This window comes from Tupaia chinensis, unplaced genomic scaffold (assembly GCF_000334495.1).
Source record: "Tupaia chinensis unplaced genomic scaffold, TupChi_1.0 Scaffold000070_1, whole genome shotgun sequence".
Lineage (NCBI taxonomy): Eukaryota > Metazoa > Chordata > Mammalia > Scandentia > Tupaiidae > Tupaia > Tupaia belangeri.
In genome coordinates, this window is record NW_006159530.1 from 1,644,570 (window position 1) to 1,671,001 (window position 26,432).

At 45.4% G+C, this 26,432-nt stretch overlaps 1 protein-coding gene across 3 annotated transcripts in view; it reads left to right on the forward strand.

Annotated features, from left to right (window-relative positions):
* The window catches only part of DDR2 (discoidin domain receptor tyrosine kinase 2), a 186,759-nt gene that overhangs the window by 71,357 nt on the left and 88,970 nt on the right, over positions 1-26,432 (forward strand). Inside the window, exon 2 of one of the 3 annotated variants that reach the window (XM_014583607.2) lies at positions 8,171-8,408. The exons of the other annotated variants lie outside the window; for them this stretch is intronic. Within the exon in view, the coding sequence (XP_014439093.1) occupies positions 8,406-8,408 (3 nt within the window). The 5' untranslated portion in view covers positions 8,171-8,405. The remainder of the gene's footprint in view (positions 1-8,170; positions 8,409-26,432) is intronic. 3 annotated transcript variants of the gene reach the window in all.

Consider the following 26,432-nt stretch of genomic DNA (forward strand, 5'->3'; position numbering starts at 1 on the left):
GGGGGGATTTTTCACTTTTCCTCTCACTGTCTTGCTCTGGCAAGCACCAGTGCCCTCTAGCCAAAAAATCTTTAAAAAAAAAAAAAAAATAAAGAACCCACTGTGTACAAGAGTACGTTATGCGCAGTGTTTCTAAAACATCCTGACAGGTAAATATTGGCAACTGCCTTCACAGGTGACAGAAATGGGGAACGGAGTGAGCTGAAACAGGAACTTCAGGCACAATCATGCCCGCGGCCTTCCCTGCCCTGTAATAGCCATGCTGGGCTTTCTTTGTCCTGCGCTCTTGCAAAAGTCACTGCCCTTCCTGTGGGAAATAAAAGGGTGCAATCTGGTCAAAAGGAAGCAGTGTTTCCTCTGTGCTCAGGGGGCCTTGGCCAATCACAGAGACCGAACCAAAAGCAATATTATCCCAGAGATGTGGCCAGATTGGGTTTGCTCCAGCTCTGAACGCCGTGAGCTGGATCCCAGAAGCACATGAGGAATGATGATAGCTCACTTGAGACTCAGCCCCATGGTGGGGTGAGGATAAAGATTCCTCTTCCTTGAAACTATTGCTTTTTTCTTTTCTTCCCCAAGGATCCAGACAGGATGTTTTCTACCCCAGGGGGAGCTGCTGCCAAATGATGTTCTGTTGCTGGGTGGAAAACTGCAATGTATTAAGGGTCTCTTCTTTTTAACTTGTTAGTTACTATGGTGGGCTTAACTGAAAGAGCAAGGGCCTGATGGCTCCAGATTGCCTTGCACATGGTCGGCATTCAATTCATATTTTATTCGTTAGTGGATTCTAGCTGGCTGGTGTGCATGTGTGCATGTATTGGAATGCAATGTTCTCTGCATGGTTCTATTCATGAATAAATCACAGTTGATCTTCCCGGGCTTCTCATTTTTTTGTTTTGTTTTGTTTTGTTTTGTTTTCTCATTGTCATTGTCATGGGTAACTCTGGGAGGAAGAGGGAGCACAGAAGAACCTCTCCTACCCTCCTTTGGGTCACCCAAAGGAGGCATTCTGGCAAGCTGAATGACTCATTCACGCAGCCTTTTCATTTAGCATCTTGGAACTGGCTAGCACCTCCCAAGCAGCTGAAACAAGGAAACTAGGAGTTTACAGATTTCAGAGCAGTCAATGATTTCGTGGCCCCAGGCAGGTATCCTACTTCCTAAACCGCTTCTCCCATTTGTTGGATATCCATTTCATTCCTTTGGCTTTCAGTTTTTATAGCTACGTTAAACACAAGGTGCCTTGAAACAACTCATGGGATAGGAATTAAAGCATATGTTTATTTTAGTAAGAAGCATTTTTTTTTTTGAGAGGTTTTTGCTATAGAGTGTGTGTGCTCACCAGAAAGACAGAGAGAGACAGAGAGATAGAAAGCAAGAAATCGAGAAATCACCCCTCAAGGGGGAAGGCCACATTGCAATCCCTTCTCCTTCATTCTCCTCTCGGGATCTTGGGCACACATGCACACATGCCTGGCGTGAGTTTAAGCCACTGGGTCCGGAACTTGAACTGTGGTCAGCTACATGGGAGTTCAGCGACATAGCCATTATGCTAACTGCTGGTTCCAGTACAAAGCATTTATGAAAGTCATGCGCTATTTTCACACTTAGTATTTTCCATGAACTTTTTGAAGACCCTGCCTGCAACTTCTCAGTGTTTCTTGCATCTTACATGATTTATACCCAGGTATTGGACTTTGACAAAGGTGTGTTTTGTTGTGTTGTTATTAAAAAATGTTTCCTTATAGAAAGAACTCATGAAGAATTTGAGCAACTTGTAAGGAGGAGAGAGAGTGGGATTGGTAAAACTCAGAGGAAGGTCAAGCCCTAGGTCACTTACCTGGAAGACAGTTAATTCCTTAGGTGCATCTTTGAACATGATGTCACAGTTAGGGGCCAAAATATCTGAGTTCAAGAGCTGACTATGTTATGGAACAGCTGTGTGACCTTGGGCAGGTTAAGCAACTTCTCTGACTGTTCAGTCGTTTGTAAATTACTAACAGCAATACTTTCTACCTCACGTGGTTGCTGTGGGGGTTAAAGGAGGCAATGTAGGCAGAGTGCATTACACACGGTGAACTCTCACTCAAACGGGCTATTATTGATATTTGGTTGCTTAAGTTCTGTCCAACCAGATGTGTCACCTTCTATCAAATAAATCCTCTGGGATTTAACATTAGACACCTAGGCATGCATAGAATTAGGGCTGGGAGCAGCCCTAGAGAGAGAAGGTGATCCAAATGCTTCATTTGTAGATGAGGAAACCCAAGCTCAGAGTCATGTAGCAAGTCACTAAGAGATGAGAAAGCGGTCTGGTCTATTGCCAGGGCACAGTTCTCACAAAGCTACCCATTGATGCCCTGGAGGGCAGATGGTCAAGCCCTCCAGAGGTAAATTCTAACCTCCCCATAAGGCCATCTCCCCACAAACAATGCACAATGTCTATACAAGTCCCTCATATTACACAGTGGGTTGTGTTTAAGGACCTGTGAGATGAGAAAACTGTTCCAGCAACTGATTTCTAGGTTGGACCTGGTGAGAAGAGCTTGGTGCAGTCAAGAGTTCTGGAAACCTATAGGTCAAGGAGGGAGTTCTGGACTTCTGGGGCTGGATGGTGGTGTAGTGGTAAAACACGATGCTCTGTGAGGCTGACTCATGTGGTACGTTCTGGGCTCATGTCTAGAACTGGGGGTGGATGGTGACATGAAGAACTTGTTGGGAGTACCTGCCTCTCTCTCTCTCTCTCTCTCTCTCTCTCTCTCTCCCTCTCTCCCTCCCTCCCTCCCCCTTCTCTTGGTCTCTCTTTCTTGTGAAAGAAATAAAAATAAGTAATCTTAAAAAAGAGAAAGGGGTCCTGAAACTTAATTTGATATGGAATGAGAAACATGCAGATTCTCAGAGATATAGATAAACGTATTTATTTACTTATTTATTCCATGAGCAAGAGAGATAGAGAGGGATAGAGAAAGACAGAATTTCCAAAAGGGTCCTGACACTGCAATCCACCCCCAGCTTTAGCTACCCCAGATCTTTGGCACACGGGCATCTGGCATAGTTAGGAGGTCTCCAGACTTGAACCGGGAAACTTTTTGTGTGGGATTGCCCCTCAGAGTGTCACATTCTACTGCTGCACCACTGTCTGACCCCAAGCATCCTATGTTTAAGTGAAGAACTTGGTGTATTTTTGTTGGGATGGTTCTTACAGTACTGAGGCATGTTCTGAACAAGAGTGGCATCCACTAGTTCTTTTCTTTCTTTTCTTTCTTTTTTTTTTTTTTTGAGACGTTTTCGCTATAGGGTGCGTGCGCTCGCCAGACAGACAGAGAGAGACATAGAGACAGAAAGCAAGAAATCACCCCCCAGGGGGGATGGTCACGCCGCAATCCCTTCTCTTCCATTCTCCTCTCAGGATCTTGGTCATACGCTCACACGCGCCGTGAGTTTTAAGCCACCGGGATCCAGGACGCGAACCTCAGTCGACTACGTGGGAGTCCAGCGACATAGCCATTACGCTAACTGCTAGTTCCCTAGTTCTTTTCTTTCTTGTTGAAGGCTTTAGTTAAATTGTCTTAGACATATTTAGAATGGCATTTATAAATGAACTTCTTTACCAAAAAAGTGTAAAAATAACATATCTCAACCTTAGTGAAGGATTTTCTTTTCTTTTTCTCCTAATTTTTTTTTTTTTTTTTTTTTGGTGCAGAGAGAGAACTTTACTCGTAATCCCATCAGCTGAATACATTCCAGTCTTTTCCTATAAAGAGAATTTTGATACAATTGAAATTACAGACCTAAGACATTTCTAAGAAAACTCAAGTTCAGTTAGAGACTTGCTGGTTATGCTCAGAAAAGACACTCTGGCTTCTTTTTAGGGAGGAGTGTTATGTCCTCCCAATTCTGAGCATCGACGTTGTTTGTTTTTGTGATGGAGTGTGGTGGGATGAAGAGAACATTGCCTGGTGCCAAAAGATCCAGATTGAAACCAGATTTTAAGCCTAGGCTCTGCTTCTTCTTTGGCTAGATATTCTTGAAAAAGTGTCTTTGCCTTCCTGGATCTGTTTTGTAACTTTTATAAAGTAGACTATTGGCACATTGGCTTGTTTAATCTGTATTGTGCTCAGCCTTGACACATAGGAAAAGTTTGTAGGAACTCAGGGCTAAAATTTCACGTATATGATTTTTGACTGCAATTTCATTGGCTGCTTTCTACAATTCACAATTGTGGATTGATTGAAGGTATTGCTATCTGTCTTTCTTTATGCTGCTTCCTTTGTATGCTCTGCTCGCTGGTGGCAGAGGTCATTTGCCAGATCATTCAGTCCTCCTCTATTTAATTAGGCCACTCAATTCTCAGGAGACCATGCATGGGTGATAGAGATGGTAGGGTATTAGTCTGTTTAGGCTGCTATAACAAGTGCATTAGGTGCCTTCTAAATAGCAGGAATTTATTCCTCACAGTTCTGGAGGTTGGGAAGTCCAAGACTGAAGTGCTGGCAGACTTGGTGTCTGTTGAAGACCCAGTTTCTGTTCATAGATGGCTGTCTTTTTACATGGTGTAAAGGGAAAGGGGTGTCCCCAGAACCTCCATTATAAGGGCATGAATTCTATTCATGAGAGTCTGCATTCATGGTCTAATTGCTTCCCAAAGACCCCACCTCCAAATATCATCACGTTAGGAGTTGAGTTTCAACATATGATTTTTGGGAGACATGAACAATCAGCCTATATTAGGGAGTGAATGTTCATAGCACAGGAATGTTTACAGTTGAAGGAGCCCTGAGTTGTATGTAGAACTTCACTCCTCTGCTCTGAGTTATCTTACAAGCTGCTTCATTCAAGGGGAAAGGTAAATCGTATCCCCCTTGGGACATTTAGGTGGCTCTTGCCAAACACAGAAAAGTCTTGAGCTATTAACTTCATGAGGTCCCTTGGCATGTTTGTGTGTCTGCTTTGGACCAGACCCAAGGTTCTGCCCTGTATCATATCCGGGCCCCTCCCACATCTTTCCTGGAGAAACCCACACTGAAGGTGCAGAGTGGGGGATCGATGTTTATCTTGGTGGGCCTCACTTGAGCTGGACACTATTGCTCTGTTTGTCCAGACTGAGGAATGCCTATCTGTTTTTAATTGGCCAGGTACTCTCCCCTCTCTCTCTTGGCCTGCCAGTGACTTGAGCCCCTGCAGCCCAGGCCTTGGGATCATAAAGAGAGCAGTACTACCCTTGCCTCCCAGAGTCCAGCAGCAACTGCAGCCAGTTGTGTCTGGCATGCAGATACTATCGGGGCAAAGATCTAACCAATGAGTCGGATGTTCAGCTCTCTTCCAATTGGGGCTGGGGTTCTCTGAGTGTGAAAATATGTACATATTATGTTGAACTCAACTCTAAGGGGGAGAACTCAGCTGTACTTGCTGGTCAGCCCAGGCTGATAAAGCATAGAGTACGCAAGCAAAAATGTAAAGCCAGACGAGTCTCAGATTCCAGTCCCATTACATGCTGGATATGCTCTTGGACAAGTACCTTTACTCTTTCTGTATTGCTTTTATCATTTATGCAATGGGCACATTTTAAAGATTGTGAGGATATTGTTTTTAGGATTAAATGAACATATTAGATTAAAACACCTGTAATTGCTGATATTTAATTGTCCTGAACTATAAAAAGAAGAAAGATTAACAGAGTGATCCAACCATATGTTATTTAGAAACTCTCTTCAAATATAATGGTATAGACATGTTGAAAGAAGAAGGATGAGGGAACAACAGTTGGCATAATGGCTATGTCGCTGGACTCCCATGTAGTTGACCGCAGTTCGTGGCTTAAAACTCACGCCGGGCGCGTGTGCGTGCATGCCCAAGATCCTGAGAGGAGAATGGAGGAGAAGGGATTGCGGCGTGACCATCCCCCTGGGGAGTAATTTCTCACTTTCGGTCTCTCTTTTTGGTGAGTGTACACGCCCTATATCAAAAAACAAACACACAAACAAACAAAAAGCAAATCACCTCTCCAAGAAGAAAAAAGAAAGAAAGAAAAAGGGTGAAAAAAAATCTGTGTCATGAAAGTATCATAGAAAAGCAGTATTAGCTACACTATTAGATGTCAAAGTACTCAACACAATATTAACAAATTGACTAAACCAGTGAGAAAACAAGCTGCTGGATCTGGGACTTGAACTGTGGTTAGCCATGTGGGAGTCCAGTGCCTTAATACCATGCCACTCACTAATCCCAAGAGAACCTAAGAGTTTTAGAGCTAGCAGAAATCACTTGTCCAAGGCCATCTAGCAAGTGGATAGTAGTCCTGGGACTTAAACTTTGACTTCCTGACTCTGAATATAGCGCTTGTTTGAAAAATAAGGACACATAGAGGTATCCTCTGATTCCATTTTTTCATCAACTTTTTTTTCAGTACCCTTTTAGTATCTATCTTATGAGATTTCTCTGAGTATTTGAAGAAATCATTTGTACTGTGCTTTTATGCATGGAACACATTTAGAACAGAGCGAAGCAGACATATCTGTTCTTTTGTATAGTGTATTGATTATGGGGATGGTATACTGGGGCCTGCTACTTTCAAACACTGTCTTCTTAACTCTTGTCATGGTGCTACTGTCACAATTCTCCTACCATTATTCTTTTTCTTTATTTGAGCCACTGAAATATTGGGTTGTCATGAAAGTCATGACGTATTTTTCTATGCAAAATGTGTCATGACTTTATTGGCAACCCAATACAAAGCGGTCTTGAGGGGAGAACAGAATGATTTATAAACCAGCTTTTTAGATTGGGAGGCATATTGGAGACCTAGAAGCTGGCCTGGTTCTGATCTCAGAACTCTCGCTAACAATGTACATGATTGAGAACAAGTCATCGGGTTTATCTGAATCTCATTCTTTTTCATTAATTAACTTCTTCCATGAGAGAGAGATACACATAGAATGAGACAGAAAAGAGAAAGGTAACCCCCAACAGGGTCTTCACACCACAGTCCACCCCCAGTCTCAGCTGGCCTGGATCACAGGGATGTCCATGCCTGGCAGGTATAGGGAGGCCTCAGGTTGTGAACTCAGGACCTTTCCCAGGTGACCCAATTGTGTTACTGCTGTACCATTGCCTGGCCCCTTGAGCCTCAATCTTTTCTGCAGAAGGCTGAGGGGCATGAACTCTGAAATACTCTCCTAAGAGACACAGTGCCTGATCGATGAATAAACCATTTTATCAACATTAATGCCATGGTAGTTTACTAATAGCTGATAGGTACTGACCACCTTTTTTTTTGGAGAGGTTTTTGCTATAGGGCGTGTGCGCTCGCCAGACAGACAGAGAGAGACATAGAGACAGAAAGTGAGAAATCACCCCCCAGGGGAGATGGTCACACCACAATCCCTTCTCCTCCATTCTCCTCTCGGGATCTTGGGCACGCACGCACACACATCTGGCGTGAGTTTTGAGCCACTGGGTCCAGGATGTGAACCACGGTCGACTACGTGGGAGTCCAGCGACATAGCCATTATGCTAACTGCTGGTTCCCTTGACCTCCTTTTCTGTAGCAGTCACCTTGCTAAGCCCTTTGGCCTATTTCCCCCTTGCAACAATCCTATACAGAAGGCTTTATTGTTATTACCATTTTATAGGTAAGAAAACTGAAGCAAAGAAAGGCCATGTGATTTGTCCAAGGCTACATGGCTATTGGATGGCAGAACTGGGATTTGTATCCAGAAAAGCTAGGTACACATGCCAGGAATTCTATTAGCACCATTCGGTGCTGGGCAAAAGGTGACTTAAGAAGAGGCGCTGTGTCCTGTTTGTTTTGTGTCTCCTGTAGACTGACATCTGAAGCATCTTATAGGTCCTCAGTATTTACCATTCTTCTTATTGATCATGATGGTAAGTATATGGTGGATTAAATTGATTTCAGCCTCCTGGGTTGCCAAGCATGTAGCAAAGTTGGACAAATTAAGTTTCATTTTCTTCTGTCGATGTTATGCATGCAAAGAGGGTTCCTGACAGGGCAGATAGTGGGAAGATCCAGAACAAGGAGCAGACGATGAGGCTGCTAGGCATGGGGCTACTCTGCCTTTCCCTCTGCCCACCGCCATCTTTGTTTACCTGGGAGAGTGGTCTTGTCATGTTCCTATGAGGTGAAGTTACACATCTCTGATTTCATTCAAAGGTGCCCGGGGTGTGATAGAAGGACGAGAAGACATGGTCTTACCTGGACTGGAACACTGACAAGTGACTTGCCTTTCTCATATGCTGGTGGCCTTGTCTTAAGCCTAAGCATAAGCCATGGTTGTGAAGTGGCACCACTGCTTGATCTGCTTTGCCTGGCCTCTTCAATTTTCATGCCAATGATGTAGACTCCCCCTAGCAAGGTGGAGAGGTCGCTTATTATTTCCAGAGGAATCATGGTATGGAATGTTGTTTCGTTTTGAAGTTTTCATTTTGTTTTATCTTTAGTTCTATACATTGTAGATAGGATATGATTTTTTTTTTTGAGACAGATTTTTGCTATGGGGCCCGTGCGCCCACCCAGAGAAAGACAGAGAGACAGAAAACGAGAAATCACACCCCCCCCCAGGGGGGATGGTCATGCTGCAATCCCTGTTCCTCCATTCTCCTCTCGGGATCTTGGGCATGCATGCAAACACTCGGTGTGAGTTTAAGCCACCGGGACTGTCTGGGACTCGAACCGTGGTCGACTATGTGGGAGCCCAGTGACATAGCCATTACGCTAACTGCTGGTCCCAAAAGGATATGATCTTTAGAGGTGTTTTCCCAGCTGTTTTAGGAAAAGACCTCTGATCTTGGAGCCAGTAACCTTGAGTGTTCTAGTCTCAGTTTTGCTTGCAGCTTACTGACCATAGGATTGTGATGACTCTCTGGTTCTTTTATGATCACAATATCTGGTAGAGATGGTGGCGACACTCAAAAGACTGAACCAGAAGGCTGAGCCAGGTTAGGGTCAGGGCAAGGGTTGAGTTCTGAGACCTTGATATTATCGATTCTGGCTCTACTGCTGTCATGACTCTCATCCTGCCATGAACAATGAGTATTCGGGGTACACATTCTTGTGGGTGCCCTGTTACATGTTGGTGCCATCACAGAATGAAGACATAATATAGGTGAGTGCCTGGTATTTTCACCCACGGCTCTTTGAAACTGCAACCAGTCTACTGTCTTACAGTTTCCAAGCTGACTCAGTCTAAAGGTGACTGTTTTGGAAACTTTGAATGAGATTGGTTCTGAGACTTTAGTATTATGCAAAGGAAGGGATGGGGGCAGTTAAAAGAGCCTTTGCTTTAGATGTGTTCTGACTTTTACCAGTGAGAATCTGTGAGTATAAGGTAAGAATGAAACATGAGGGGTTAGATGGTGGTGCAGAGGTAACCCACGGTGCTCTGTGAGGCAGTCCCACGAAGGAGGGTTTGTATCAGGAGAGTCCTGAGTACGCTGGGCATGTACTTGCCAGTGATTGAGGGCCAGCTGAGGCTGGGGGTGGATCATGGCGTCAAGGTCCTGTTGGGAGTGCTCTCTTTCTCTCTCTCTCTCTCTCTCACTCTCTCTCTCACTGTCTCTGTGTTCTGTCACTCATGGAAGAAATAAACAAATAAACTAGAAAAGATAAGAAGAGAAAAGAAAAGAAGAAAGAAACATGTGAGAATAACATATTTCTCCAGCCCAAGCAGACACACTTTTTCGTTCTGTCTCATGTGAGATTTCTCTGTCTCCTTCCTCGACACTTTACACTACCCCATGGAAGTGGTGTGCAAATCACAGCTAGCCTGTATAGAGTGCTTACATTTTCCCGGTTCCTCCCAGTGTTCCCTACATTTTAACTCAGATCATCTCATGGAAACTATGTGTAGTAGGTGTAATTGTCATATTTTACTGATAAAGAACTGAGGCACAGAGAGGTTAATTATTTCACCCAAGGCGAGTAAGTGGTTCAGCCCAGATTTGACGTTGGACAGCACCTGGTTCTAGAGTCTAAATTCTTAATTATAACACCCTACCAGCTGTAAAAAATCTCCGAGTTTGTTGACTTTAACCTCTGTTAGTTGAAGGACACTTATACACTACCTATTAAACACCCAAGCTGCGTGTGGGTCATGACTTTGCTCACGAGGAAGACTCTGGCATGACTCACGGAGGAGGGGTGTCCGGGGGTGCGTCAGTAGACATCAGAGTCCAAAAGCTGTCCTGGGTTGAACCGAGCTGTGCTTCTGCCAGAACACTGGCTGGAGAAGGCCCAGGAAAGTACCAAGGGGCAGAGAGGTAACCTGAGAATGCACAGGTCCCCACGCACCTGGGTGCCTGGCCAGGGCTGGCTGCGTGCTCACCTGGCCAGTGCAGGCTGCGTGCTGGGCCTCTCCAGACCTAGTCAGTGGGTTCATTGGTACCTAGTGCTTTGCTCCCACTGGAAATGAAGACTTGGGGCCCGGATCCCCTCACGGTGCTCTGCCAGAGAATGGCCTACATTTTTGTCGAGTGACTCAGGTTCTTTAATTCAGGCTGGCTGACTGGGGACTTGTTTTAGTCATCAGTGTGAACTGGCGTATTATTTGTGCAGCTCTTCAGGCTAGTGTCAGGCCTGTGCTGTGGATTTTCACTGCGACGTGGTCTACAAGGGTAGCCAGTGGCAAGGCAATAGCCCACCTTGTCACTTAGCTGACTTGGTGGGAACTCGTGTGACTTTCCGTGAATGTCTATTCCGTGTGGCGAGGCTAGTGCTTATGTTTCCAGCAAAGTGTCAGGTGCTGTTTGGTCCTCACAGCCCTGCGTGGTAGGTGCCATTATTAAACTCAATTTATAGTTAAAGAGGCATTAAGCGCAGGGAGGGAAAATAACTTGCCCCGAGTCATACAGGAAGCAAATAGAGGAATTAGGGTTGAAACCAAGGCCGTCAAGGGCTGCTATCTAGGTTCTGGACCGCTAGGCTCTCTCACCTGTCCTCAGGCTCTACTGGGGATAACGTGGTAAGGAACACAGGCCCTTCCCTTAAAGGCTGTCTTCTCTAGGTCATGTACTTCAGTTTTTGGTCGTCTTCAGGTTTACCTGAAATTAATCAACAAGTGGAAATAATGCACAGGGTCATTTATAAATAATGCTTCAGGGTTTTGTCTCTGGCTGATTTTTCAAAGGGCTTACCAAGAACACAGAAGACAAAATAGTGAGTCTTTAGAAACTGTTTGTTTAATCCTCTCTTATCATTTATGGTGTAATAATGATGACCATTGGATACTGAGTGCCTCCAGGGAGCTGGAACTTTGTATGTGTTTCTTTACTTTATGCTCATAACTGCTTTCTGGGAGCTGGACTGTGATTATCCCCATTTTATGGAAGAGAAAATTGAGGGGAAGGGATGTTACATAACGCCCCACAGCCACACAGCTAGTAAGTGGTGGGGCTGGCTCAGGCAGTCCGGCTCCAGACGCCGTGTTCTTAATTAACCACCACTCCAGGGTAGAAAGATCACTGGGGTTGGGGTTAGGACGCTCGTACCAGCATGGCCCAAATGTCAACATGTGCCACACTGGCCAAGTCCCAGCTCTGCTCTGGTTCTCACTCATCCATTCAGCAGCTCCTTCTGGTATACCTACTATGCGCCTGGCATTGCTAGCGGTGGACACGTCACACTGATGGAAAAGGTTGGTTCGTGCTTTTGTAGATTTTACAGTTGAGTGTTCAATTTCCTCATCTGTAAAAGATGGAAGTAAAACATGTGAATTGTCCTCATCCTGTTGGAAGCCCAGGCCCTTTTTATTTTTTTAAAATAAATACAACTAGTTATGCCTTCTCTAGTATTCTTTGAAATTTCCAAGTGAATTACCATGGCTAAAAATAAACGAAAACAATTAAAATACTGAGCAATTTTTTATGGGCACTGCACCGGCCCTCATTCTGATTCCTAAGAAGATTCTCCTACGCTGACCACCCCAGCCTCTAATCCCCAACCCTCGGCATTAAAAAACTTTCCGTGAGGAATCACTGGGATGGGATTCTTGCTCTAACAACAAAGGGATCTACAATTAAATTTTTTAATTGCTTTGAAATGCTGGGGTTGTGTCTGTGTAATTTATATTTATTCTTTTACTAAGTTTTGGCTCTTGGATTTGTGTGGCAAATAAAACTTTACTCATTCCTTTTATCAAAATCCCCGTTCCCCACAGGACACAGTTGATGTGAGTCATGAGGTTTCTCAGCATCGGACATGTCCCCGTCCTGGTTTTGGAGGGAACCTTAAGGGACATGCCCATGTTCTGACATGGCGGGCCCCCAGGCTCCTCGGTTAGGGGCCTTGTGAGTTAGATGTGCTTTTGGCTCTAAGAAATGTTTGGGCTGTTTTTACTCCAAGAATTTCATGGGAAAGGATGTTTCACAGACCTCTAAATTCACATGGAAGATTGTGGGGTTGGTTCCCAAGTTACCAGCTGACTTACAAATATCTCCTGGGGTCTAGGCACTGGGGGGACTGGCTTCTCTAACACATGGTCTGGCAGTTGATTGTGTATTACCCAGAGACGCTCTCTAATCGCTTCACAGACTCACCGGCAGGCTCTCAGGGAGGGCCCATTGTGTCTGACAATGAATGTGACATACGCTTGAAGGAGCAGAAAGCAGGCTTCTATAATGATTCTATTTTTTATTTTGTGAGTTCTCATGCATTATTGGACCTCTCTATGGTGCCCAACATGGTTTTCCAGAGCATGCAAGTCACACGTGACAATCAAATCAAGGATATCATCACTTATGTCATTTTCATTTCATTTTCATAATTATTATTAGAAGAATTTATTTTCAAAGTTCAGTTTTTTTCTGTGCACACAAGAGAGAGGAAAACAGGGAACAAAGGGGGCATTTCCAACAGTCCTCACACCATGAGCCATGAACCCTCCCCAGCCTCAGCCAGCTCAGGTAGCGGCTGCCCCTGCACATGCCTGACCTGTAGAAGGAGACCCCCGGATGCAAACCCAGGACCTTCTCGTGTGGGACCAGTTGCATTACCATTGCTCTACCTCTTTGCCCTATTTATTTATTTTGTAAAGCTTATTTGTCCCATTACAAAGCAGAGAGAGGAGAGAGAGAGAGAAGCACCTTCAACAGGATCTCACACCACAGTCCCCCACTATCCTGACTAGCCTGCAGGATCATGGGCACATGTGCCCTTGTGTAGAGGCTGAGATGGGAACTGAACCCATGACCTTCCATGTGAATCCAGCTTGCTTGAGCAGTACAGTACTATAGTGCTGCACCACCTAACCGGCCCTAGAAGGATTTACTTACTTAGGTTCCTAAAAGGAGTAATTAAATATTGTGAAAAAAATACACTTTAATTCAGCAAACATGGAGGCAGACACGGTAAAGGAAAGGCATACGGAGATGAATTAGACCAACGCCTAGCGAGGTTCCAGCAAGGGCTTAGCAACTGGCGCTGTGGAGGAAGAGGGTAGCCCTGATCTGTAGCTTTTGCTGATTTCCATTGTGTAAATACTCTTCCCACGCTTGGTTTCAAGCTACAAACAGGATGTCGACTGGCTTGCAGAATTCCAGAAAATTCAATAATCGACTCTCATGAATCTGGGCAAGCCAGCCCAGCACTCTAGTGCCAACGTGTGCTTTCAGAGCTGTCAGTCAGACCAGAACATGTCCGTTCAGCACAGCACGGTAAGGGCAGGGATGGGAGCGTGTGGAAGGCAGGCAGTGTCATAGGCGATCCTTTCTGTGGTGAGTGTACCCTCCTGGTGCACGGCAGGAAAGGGCAGGGAAGACGGGGAAGAAGGCACAGAGGCGAGTGGAGATATCCTGGCCTTCAGGTCAAAGTCAGGCCTTCGCCTGACTAAAGTCAGCCCAGCCTTACTTTATCTGGCTAAGCTCTTCTCCCATGTTTACATAAACCTTCTACTTTAACTGGTCCAGGCCAGTGTTTTCTTAGTCTGGGGAGCATGTCCATGTCTTGGCTCATACTGTTCTCCCCATCTGGAAAGTGCTCTCCCTCCATTTCCCTGCTCCACTCACCCTTTCTGTTTTGTTTTGTTTTGTTTGTTTGTTTTTAGGTTTTTGCCAAAGGGCACATGCATGTGCTGGAGAGAGTCAGAGGGAAAGTGAGAAATCACCCCCTAGGGGTAAGACCACACCACAGTCCCTTCTCCTTCATTATTTCGGGCACGCGAGCACACATACACCCACATGCTTGGTGTGATTTTCAAACCACCGGATCTGGGACTTGAACCTCAGTCAGCTATGTGAGAGTCCAGCACCTTAACCAACATATCACCTGCAGGTTCCCATCCTTCTTTTTAAAGTTTGCTTATTTCTTTTATGAGAGAGAGAGAAGCACCCCCAACGGTGTCGTCACAACTGGGGTCCGCCCCCAACCTTGGCCAGCCAGAATGAGAGGCACACATGCATTTGGCATGCATGGGTACTCAGGACTTGGACCCAGGGCCTTCCACTGTGGCTGCGGCATTGCAGGCGTGGCAAGACTGCTCCCCCAGCGTGGCTGGCTTTTGCCCTTCTTTCTGAACATACTGCAGTGGCTCCAAGTCACAGAAAGCGCTGCCATAAGGGAAAAGATTGCTAAAGTAGATTACATGAGAGTTAAGAATTGGTACCCCTTAAAAGATAAGAAAGGGAAAGGTAGGGGACCAGCAGATGGCATAATGGTCATGCCACTAGACTCCCATTTAGTCAACCATGGTTAGAGTCCTGGACAGGGCAGCTTAAAACTCACACTGGGAATGTGTGTGCGTGCATGCACAAAATCCTGAGAGGAGAATGGAGGAGAAGAGATTGTGACATGGCCATCTCCCCTGGGGGGGTGATTTCTCACTTCCTATCTCTCTGTCTCTCTCTATCTCTCTCTGTCTCTCCAGCATGTGCATACACCCTATGGCAAAAATCTCTCTAAAAAAATGGGGGATGGGGAGGCAGGGACTATGTGGTGGTACAGCGTAATGCAATTGGACCCCCATGAGAAAGGTCCTGGATCTGTGGGCTGGGCCCTCCCTAAACATGCTGGGCATATGTGTGTGCCCCTTACCCAGCCCAGCTAAGGTTGGGAGTGCATTGTGGCATAAAGACTCTGCTGGGGTGCCTGTCTCTCTGTCTCTTTGTCTCTCTGATGGAAGAAATAAACTTTTTTTTTAAGGCAAATAACGGAAAATATTTGCAGCACTTAGAACCCATAAAGTGAACCCTCAGAAACCAATACAAAAAAAGACAGAAAAGGGGGGGAAAAGACTTGAGCAAGAACGTCCCAAGAGTGGGTGTCCAAGTGACATCTATAAAAGGATGCCTATCTGAAGTACACTACATCTTCACTTCAGCCATTGGTGGAACGAGATACCACTATACACCCATTAGAATGGCAAGACCCAAATAGGCTCGCACAACCAACTGTTGTCAAAGATCTGGAGCATCAGAGAATAATTCACAGTGCGGGTGAGAGCTGAAATTGGTGCAACCCCTGAAAACTATTTTGGCAATGTGCATTCAAGTTGAATATAGTGGGCAGCCATGGTGAGACCGAGACAATGGGGAGCCTCATGATGCTGAGGCCACATGGGCCGGTCCTAAGTTTGTGTCGTGAGGTCTCTCTGCACACACTGGGCACATACATTGCTCCTGTGTTCTGGACAAGGTGGGGTTGGGGTGGATCATGGCATGAAGACCTTGTTGAGGGTGTCTATCTGTCTCTCTCTGATTCCCTCTCTCATGGAAGAAATAAATAAGAATACATTTCAAAAAACTGGACACAGGGACCAGCAGTTAGCGTAATGGCTATGTCACTGGACTCCCAAGTAGTTGACTGCGGTTCGCGTCCCAGACCCGGTGGCTTAAAACTCACGCCAAGTGCGTGTGTGTGCGTGCCCAAGATCCCAAGAGGAGAATGGAAGAGAAGGGATTGCGGCGTGGCCATCCCCTCTCGGGGGTGATTTCTCGCTTTCTGTCTCTCTGTCTCTTTCTGTCTGTCTGTCTGGCGAGCGCATGTGCCCTATAGCAAAAACCTCTCCAAAAAAAAAAAAAAAAAAACTGGACACATGCTAACTCTAGGATTTGGGAATTACTCTTCTAGACATATAGCCAATAACTGTACCCATGCACCCAGGATCTGGGGCTAGCTGAGGCCCAGGGAGGATTGTGGCATAAGAACTTTGTTGGAGGTGCTCTCTCTTTCTCTCTCATGGAAGAAATAAATAAACTTTAAAAAAGGGCAGAAGAGAAATAGTAGCAAGTTTCACGAATTCAGCAGAGCATCTGATTGATAGAAGATGCTGAAATATTTTTTTCACCAAATAGCACTAAAATAAGCTTGACCCAGCCAGAGTTCACAGGAGACGCTCTCTAAATTGTGGGTGGGGCAGATGAGTATATGGGAGCCAAGAGTCTCTTTTTCTCTGGAGCAATTGAGACCCCGGAGAGGAAGAGAGTGAAGAGTGAACTGGCTGGCCGTCCCTTCTGCAGGGCCCCAGACCCTGAGAAGGCCTCAGCTCCGAGTTCTGGCTGAAGGCGTGTTTGTTTGGCTGTGACTCTTTTCCCTAGTTCCCGCCCTGGGTGTCATATTTCATGAGCTCCAGAGCTGGGGCTGAGGCTGCCACAAAGCTCCAGCCGCTGCCTGTTTCGGCCCCAGCCTCTGGCTTCAGCGGCTGCCTCCTTGGCCAAAGCTGGGTGAGGGTGGAAAATGACACTGATTGGATGCACATTTGGTGGGGGCGACTGCTGGACCAGCACCTCACCAATCCCTGGCCCCAAATGAAACTGACAGCAACACCTTCCTGGCTGGAGCCCAAGCCACCGCCTTATTAAGAGAGGCCCCTTTCCTCCCTCCACCCCATCCACACCCTTGCTGCCTGCCCCGCTTGCTGCCGAAGTCAGAGGAAGCCCTGCGCTCTGGCCCTCCCCGCTCCCACCCTGCACTCACCACCCACCACATTTCCTCTGTGATGCAAAGACCTCACTTGTCTGACTCTGCTCATCCTCTGTTTAAGGCTCCAGAATTTGCTTCCCAGCATCTGGGCCTGGGTCCCTGAACAGAGCTGCCCAGAATCCCCACTTCCCTGCTCAGATTTCTGAGGACCCCCCTCTTTGCGCCTCCAAACTTGTTTGCTGAATCCCCCATTATCACTCTGGGTGGGGCCCCTGCCTCCGGAGGCTGATCCTGAGCTCATAGAGAGGTAATGCCACATTTAAAAGCACCTCTTTCTCCATTATTTTGTTTGTCAAACTTCAGAGAGTCCGTGGATAAGGATTATCAGCAGAAAAAGAGTGATAGGTGGTTTTTAAAAAGAACCAAGTTCTGCCCCCCAAGAATGCACAGAGCAGCCCAACTGCTGGAGCCAAAGTGGTCTCCTCGGCAGGTGACTAAATCCAGGTCTCAAGAACCCCTGGCAAGGAAAACATTGAAACTGCAGCATCTCACACAGTTATTTGCTGAAAACTGAAGTATTTCAACAAGTTTCTGACAAAGTAGGATTAGACTCCTTGGGGAGATCTGTTCCAGTAAGAGATCGCATCTGACAGCTCTGCATGCTAACCTGGACTGCTTCTTATTAGGGAGAAGATGGTGGGCCTTTCTGTTGATCTTTGCTGCCAAGGTGTTATAATGTCATGATTACTTAATATGTATGAACGCAAGCCGTGTTCTAGGGATAGGCAAGATATATTTACTCTGAAATGAGACAAGCTCCAGTTTAAACAGCTCCAGTTGTAATAGTGATAGCTGAGTCCTGATGCCCAGCACTGCTGTAGTATTAACTCATTCACTCCTCAGGCTGGTCCTCCTGGGACGTGCTGCTGTGAGCATCCCGTTTCTAGATGAGAAAACTGAGGCATGAGTGCTAAGTACATTGCTTAAAATCACACAGCTAGTGAAGGTCAGAGTTGAAAGGGAAAGTTGGGCTCCCCGGTTCCCAAGCCCGTGGCTTATCTGCTGAGTTATATGGCTTGTTAGGGGTTTGAAGATGTGATTGTCGGGTACCCTGGGCTAGGGCTATCCATCCGTTCCTAACGCTGAGAATCTATCTACAGTCGTCAATATTAGTGACAGCAGCCGCCAATGGCACAAAACCTCCTGAGACTGAGAATAGGATCTGCTAGTTTGTTGGTCACTTGTCTGCATTACAACCACCTTCTTAGGACACTTGGCTAAATGAAATCCAACATGAAGGAGAAAGTGAGAAGGTGAGAAAGTTGAGAAGGGAGAGTGAGCAGACAAATGGCAGAGCTCTGTGGGATCCAGTGTTCAAGCAGAACAGTCCAGGGGTTCAGTTCTCAGACACGACACGCTCTCGGCTTACCAGGGTCGTCCAAAGCATCCTGGAGGTGTGATCTTGCTCATTCGGGGTGCCTAATCCCACTGCCACCCCAGGCCCACTGGCTACAGACAATACTCACTTTACCCTTCCTTCTCCTTTCCTTTTACTTCTGGGTGTGCCATGATAATTTTCTAGGACAGAGGGAAGAACAGATCCACCCTGTGAGGAGGGTCAGGCCACCCTCCACCTGCCTCTCCCCCAGCTCCTGCTGAAGAAGGTCTGGCACAAGCATCTATTCAGGGCTGGGAGAAAGCTGTTTGAGGAATGTTTTTCCCAGGGAGTTTGAGAGGCCTTTCGGCACCCTGCAACTCAGGGTTCTCTCTTTGAACTACTCAGGAGCCTGAAGGGCTATTCAGAGTTCCCTCAGTCACTCCCACTGCTAGCCTGGGCGGTCTCCCTAAAATTCATGGCCTCTTAATTACTTTAATCCATAAGGCCAGTTCTGGGGGCTTTCAGAGTCTTGAGAAGGAGAGGAGATTAGGCTTTCCCAAGCCTAGAATTCCTATTTGACTCAGAGCAAGCTATTAATACTTAATTTTATATGTGTGTGTGTGTGTGCGTGTGTGTGTGTATGTGTGTGTGTATTTTTCTGCCATGGAACTTTTTAAAAAAATTATTTATCTATTACTTTTCAGTTTGCTATAGGGCATATACACTCACCAGAGAGAGAAAGAGAGAAAGGAAGAGAGAAAGAAAGTGAGAAAGCTAGTCACCAGGTTTAGGACTTGAACCATGGTCAGTCATGTGGGAGTCCAATGCCTCAACCACCACACTATCTGCTGGCTCCAGCTCAGGAACTTTGAAATCTTCTGGGGTTTTCTGGGCTGTGAGGATATTCTCTGGGACTCCCCAACCCTTCTTTAACCAGGATTATCTGTAACAGGGGGCTCCCATGGCAGGATATGTAGGTATTCCATGAAGCCTGTGGTTGTGGGGAGAAAGCAAGGAGATTTTGAGCCCCGACAAGAAATGTGGATTTCTCAAACCCTCTCATAAACCATTCGCCAAGGCCCAGCCTGGTGGCACATTCGGTAACCTACTGAACTGCATTTCTGAACGTCACCTGCAGGCTGGCCCACATCCTAGCCTGTTCAGCCTGGAACACATGACGCATGGGCCCAAGACCCTGAGGAGCTGGAGAACTATGGGAAGGGGATCACGGTCTGATGAGCTCCCAATGGGGGTGCTTTCTGCTTCTCTGTCTCTCTCATACGTGTACACACTCTACCACAAATTAAAATCCAAGTGAGCCGTGTTGTTGAAGGCACACATCTTATCTGCATTATAATTCTAACACCAGCCTTGCTAGACCATACGATTTAGTGGCCGCCTTTACAGGTCCCACGTTGGCTCCGCTTGAATTCCCTCGTGTCTCATTTTCCCAATTCTGCATTGACTCTGGCTACCTCTGCTCCCCAGTACCATTCATTTTAAGAAGCAGCATTTCCTCCAGCTGCAAATCCAGATGCTGTGAAAAACTGACTGCAGTAGTTGTTCTACCTTGGGATGGTTCTCGTCTATGAACTCTGGTTTTGAAGAATACGACGTGTTGTTGGTGAACAGTTAGATGTTAACCATGCTGACAGGGCTTGTTTCCTAATGCTTTGATGAGATTCACTATTTCTTTTTTAAAAAGTTTATTTCTTCCATGAGAGAGAGAGAGAGAAAGAGACAGGCACCTGCAATAGAAGCCTCGCGCCATGATCCTCCCTCCTCCCCAGTCTTGGCAGGCATGCCTGTCACACAGCAGGGATGTACAGGGAGGCCCTGAGGTGTGAACCCAGGACCTTCCCCCCACAGGTCTTGCTGCGCCACCTCCTGGCCTCACCATTCTCAATTTCTTGGTCCACTCATGGCATAAGAGGGAAAAAAAAACAAAAGGGAGAGTATTTTCAATGCAGTCAGCTTCTTTTGAGTTCATTTGATATCTTTCTGTAAGAATCACTCATGATTACTACAAATGCCACCTATTTTATCCAAGCGAAACCCACATTGTAGTTTTATCACAGATATAAAAATAAGAGCCAAGTTCTATGGTAAAACTCTTAGACATAAATGTCAAGACTTTTGGATTTGTAAATAAATAGTTTAAATAACACTCAAAAAGAGCTCTTCCTCCCAATTATAATAGCACCTGTTCTCAATTTACCCTGTCGTACCAGCTGGCATGTGGCTCCGTTAGGAAAGTAATATCCCTAACTAAAGTATCTGCCCTAACTATTACCTATTATCGCGTTTACAATTTATTTTTCTCCCATAGGGTGTGTGCACTCACTGGAGAGAAACAGAAACAGATGGTGAGAAGGGAAATGAGAAATCATTCCCCAGGGGGAATGACTATGCTGCAATCCCTTCTCCATTCTCCTCTTTGGATTTTGGGCACACACACACAAACATACCTGGCATGAGTTTCAAGCTGCCAGGTCTGGGGCTTGAACCACGTCAACCATGTGAAAAGTCCAGTGCCTTAACCACTATGCCATCTGCTGGCTCACTATCTGCAGTTTTGTTTTCAAACAAATGACTAGCAACTTGTTAGAGAGCCTTTTAAGGCTGTCCCGGACTACGCAGAGGTGGGCATCTGAGTACATTTTTCATGACCCTGACTCTGCCCTGAGCCTGTCTCTCACAAAGTTTTGGGCTTCCAAAACAGCAAGATTCTAACCAGCTAATTTGCTTTCCCATTTGCAGCTTTAGCTCCCCTTTCTCTTGATGTTCAGCAGCATGTCCTGGCTCCTACTGGCAACCCCCTCTTCTCCTGTGTGGGTAAATGTACCCCTCTTACCAGGCTCCGGACTTCATGTGTGCTGTGCCTAGTGGACTACATGGCCCCGTGACCATGACTCACTCCTCTATGGCACGCCCGTTGTCGGGGAGCTAGGTTGAAGACATGCAACTCATTCAGTGCCCTACTAACCAGTCACAGCCAGGGGGAGTACTTCGTACCCAGGAAGCCTGCCACTCTGGGACTCCAGGGTAGTGTTTAGCTTTTGGAGTTTTTAGCACATGCTTTTGGGCTTTTGGTCCCTGACATATAGACAAACCTGTATGCAGAGGGAGTGTTTGCACAGAAGCAGAAGCAGCCTGGGGTTAAATAATTACTTTGCTTATGTTAAAATGTACTCTCTAACCAAACCAGTAGAGGCAATGAGACTCCACAGCTCGAATTTGAGGATGTGGGGCCATGACAAGCTATTGTAGGAGATGCTATTAAGAAGATAGAGCTATGAGATATTACTCAGAGTCCTTACGCACTTATAGGATACTATGGACACCTCCAATTGCTGATAGCTACTGGCCGAGACAGAAAAGGAAACTCGATGCTGTGTGATTATACCAGCATTTTCTTTTCCATATGCCATCTTCTACATATGTTGTAGTGAATGAAATAGGAGAAACCCTGAGCAGTGTTGGTTTATATTTCAAAGACATCCAAGACCCTAATAAATAATTTAGGATTTCGGGACATCAGGACTTGGGAAGAGGAACTGAAAAAAAAAAAAAAAGAGAGAGAGATAATTTATCAGTGGGCATCTGTAGTTTTAAACATTTGAATAAATAGGATTTTATACTTGACCACTGTAGATCAAATTAGTCTTTATAAGTATGAAATGGTGTTAAACAGGTTGACCTTATTCTCTTGGAAAAGTGATTGATTTTGTCCTACAGATGTCACATTTGACTGAAGCTCAAAGTTGCTTTTAGCAATTTAGCTGCACAAAAGCATAGACTGCTATACCTGTTTTGCTGCAGAATCTAGGCCAGATGGCATATGCAGAAAATGCAAGGTAGTCATGACATCTGCATGAGAGTATGGTGTGTGCATGTGAAAGTATCCATATGTCTACACACTATATGGTTCTTGACCATAGCTATCATTGTGTCCTTTGTGTCAGACTGGTGCCTGGTTATCCTGGTTTCTCAATCTGACAAAAAGACACATAGGCTATTAAAATTGGAAGGGATACTAGAGATGATCTAGCCTGGTATCCTGTGCAGATAAGCTCCCTCCCTAGAGCCTCCCAACTGAGATGATTATCCAACCTCTACTTGAAACCTTCCAGTACTGGAGAGTTCCTATACACCTCATTTCCAAGTGGTTCTCATTTTTAAGATGTTCTCCCTTATTTTTGGTTGAATTTAGCCTCTTTGCAACTTCCTTAGTTGTGACGTTGAAGGTCTATCAACTGATCTGAATCATTCTACATCAGGATGGTGCACCCCATATTTGGAGACCATGATCAAGTCCCAAGGACACAATACAGTCTCTTTTTTTCTCTTTTAAACATTCCAAGGTCTTTTGATGAATCTTGTTTTCTTGATAGGGAGCCCTTCATCACCACTCTCCTCTTCCCACTGGGCAGTACGAAGTTCCTTGAGTCTTTGGATTTGGGGATACAGCTTCCTTGTCACAAAGTCCAATCCATCTCCTCTGAGCAGGGTCTCGTTATATTTATGAGTCCTCATTGTAGGGTTGGGTTCTTCTCTTTCTTCTCTTATTCTTGTTATTTGTCCAAGTGTCTTCATAACACAGCACAGTGCCTTAAAAGCTGCCACATGCTTCATGTTGGTAATTACTGTTACCCTGTCTTTCTTCTTGGATTATTTCTTGCATTTCCCTTGGAAAACTTTTGGCTCTTCCCATCAGTTGGAGAAAAGAGACACTCTTTAATGTCTCTTTTATTTTCTCCTCTAGCTTACACTTACTATGCAAGCTGCTTTTACTTACAGCCCACAGAAACAGAGAGTTTAGAAATCTAAGAACAGGGTTGGCATATAGTGTGAGGGTTAAGGCACTGGACTCCCACATGGCTGGCCATGGTTCAAGTCTTGGACTGGGAGGTTTGCTTTACCACTTGCCCTTTCTCTCTCTCTGGTCAAATTTAAAAATAATAATAATGAAATTAAATAAATAATTTTTTAAAAAAATTAAGAAGTCCAAGGACAATGTAACACCTTATTGTTGACTCTCCTTTCATGTGGATATTGTCTGCCCAACTAGATGTACATGTGTGACTCAGTACCGGTCATTCATTGAGTGTCTGTCCTGACTAGAGTCTGAGTGTGCTGATGGGGGTTAAGATTAGTCACATATACATGCAGCTTAAATGTTACCTCCTAATGATGTCAACCTCAGAGATCTCATTCTTCCCTCAATCATTATGGCAATTTTAACCTCTACCATAGGATTTAGTCACACAAACTTCAGTTCTGTTCATTGTCCAGAGGGAACAGAACAATATGTGTGAGAGAGGATATGTCCTTGGCAGATCGCCCCTTTTTTTTCACAGATCAAGAAAGAATTCTAGGGAACCAGCAGTTAGTGTAATGGCTATGTTGCTGGACTCCCACGTAGTTGACCGCAGTTCGTGTCCCGGACCCGGTGGCTTAAAACTCACGCCAGGGCGCGTGTGCGTGCGTGCCCAAGATCCCAAGAGGAGAATGGAGGAGAAGGGATTGCGGCGTGACCATCCCCCCTGGGGGGTGATTTCTCGCTTTCTGTCTCTATGTCTCTCTCTGTCTGTCTGGCGAGCGCACGCGCCCTACAGTGAAAATCTCTCAAAAAAAAAAAAAGAAAGAATTCCAGGTGCATATTTGGCTCATTTGGGGTGACATCATTAGTTGATGCTGTTTCTACTAAACTGTCAGCTAGCAAACTCCCTTGGCTTGAATAAAGAAAGGTAAACTATGACATTGCTCATCTTCTGTACTCTATGCGTGTCTGTGCATTTTTTCCTATCATCTAGCACATTGCCTGGTATGTAATAAGTTCTCAGTAAGTGCTAGTTGATAATTTAAAGACTCTTTTTTTATTTTTGGAAGTTGGGAAGATGTTTAAGAGGAAAATACTAGACTGAGTAATCAGGCATAAGTATAAGTAGGGAAGTCATAGCTTACAAGAGAAAATCTATGAAGTCTGTTTTCAAAAATCTATTAAGTGGGGCCAGCAGGTGGCATGGTGGTTGGGGCACTGGAATCCCACATGAGCAACCATGGTTCGAATCCCAGACCTGGTGGCTTGCTTTCTCACTTTCTTTCTCTGTCTCTCTCTGGTGAGCATACAGGCCCTATAGAAAGATTAAAAACTAACTAAATAAACAAATACAATTTTAAAAATTCTTAATAAACAAATAAATAAAAATATTTATATGTATATTAAGTACCCAGTGCCAGAAAGTAGAACAGCAGGAAATGATGCTCTGCCCTGCTGGGCCCACATGGGAGGCCCTAGGAGTGTGTCCTGAGGTCTCCCTGGACACACGGGTATGCTGTGCATGTCTCTGACCCAAGCTGGATGAGGCTGGGAGAAGCATGAAGCCCCTTTTGGGGATGCCTGACTCTCACTCTCTCTCTTAAATAATCATTAAAAGAGAAACAAACAAAAATACATAAACAGCTTAGCACTACGTGCTGTGTGCCTAGAAAGGATGTATAGTGATCCTTGATCATAATGAGTTTGTAATAGGATAAACACAGTTGGCATTATATAAATGAGATTAAAAATAGAGACAAGACTGAAGCATATGGAGAAAATTAGCCTCCAGTCCAAAAGAATGTAATCGACATCAGCGAGGGGTTTGCAGGAGGGAAGGGAATGGAGAGTTTACTATTTGGTTGTTATTCTCATTGGAAGAGGGGTGAGTGTGTGGCTGGAAGGGAAGCCAGAGGGGAAATGAGAAGCGGGTGTGCTCCAGAGACGAGCTGTCTTTTAGTTCCAGCCACATGTGGCAGACAGACCACAAATCTATGATCAGTGTAAGTTCCTGCAACAGAGGGGATTAAGAATGTAAAAAAGGAGGGGGCCAGCAGGTGGCGTCGTGGTTAAGGGCGTTGGACTCCCACCTAACTGACCATAGTTCGAATCCCAGACCTGGCGGCCTTGCTTTCTCTCTCTTTCTCTGTCCCTCTCTGGAAAGACAATAAAATGAATATATAAAGTTTAATAAAATAAATTTTAAAAAAACTGTAAAAGAGGGAACCAGCAGTTAGCTTAATGGCTATGTCGCTGGACTCCCACGTAGTCGACCGCGGTTCATGTCCCGGACCTGGTGGTTTAAAACTCACGCCGGGTGCATGTGCGTGCGTGCCCAAGATCCTGAGAGGAGAATGGAGGAGAAGGGATTGTGGGGTGACCATCCCCCCTGGGGGGTGATTTCTCGCTTTCTGTCTCTATGTCTCTTTCTGTCTGTCTGGCGAGCGTACACGCCCTATAGTGAAAAACCTCTCCAAAAAAAAAAAAATGTGAAAGAAAAGGGAACAAAAGTTTACTGAGCAACTACTATATATTAACTCAGCAAATATTTCCTTATCACTTAGTCTATAGCAGGCACAGTGATAGGTCTTAGGGGGTCAGTGTTGAACAGAGACATTAAAGAATAAAGATTAGATTGAGAAAGGATGCAGAAAGTATAACTAGGGAAGCCAAAGCTTGGGGGAAACTCTGTGAAGATTGTTCAGAAATGTATAAAGCATCAGGGGCCAGTTCACGGCACAGCAGTAAATTCAAGGGTAGTTAGGCTGTGTTCTAGGATCCTCATGGAATCCGTCTTAATGGTCAACCACAGTGATGGTGCAACCCTCCGTGATGCTGAAGCAGCATGGGACGCCCTGGGTTCACGTCCTGAGGTCTTCCTGCACATACTGAGTACATGTGTGTGCCTGTGATCTTAGCTGACTGCGTGTGGATCATGGCTTGGAGCTCAGTTGGGAGTGCCTTTCTCTCTCTCTCTCTCATGGGACTAATAAATAAATACACACTCAAAATAAAAAGATAAAACACTTGTCTTAGCAAAGAAGGGCTGAAGTCATATAATCTCTTCCTATGCAGGAATTCCAGGTTCTGTTTTATTGTAGCTATATTTTGCAGTAGCTTCTTCCCCTTTGTTCAGCCCCAGCTTTTTCCAGAATCTTCTGTCTTTCCCAAGCACAGTCCCACACTCTGTGAGCATGCAGAGACTCCTTTGAGCTTGGGGACACCATACATCATTGGTGCCTGTTGTTTGGTGTACATTCCTGCATGGGACAAGCAGACGGCACAATGGCTATGTCACTGGACTCCCATGTAGTTGACCATGGTTTGAGTCCTGGATCTGGTGGTTTCAACTCACGCCAGGTGCA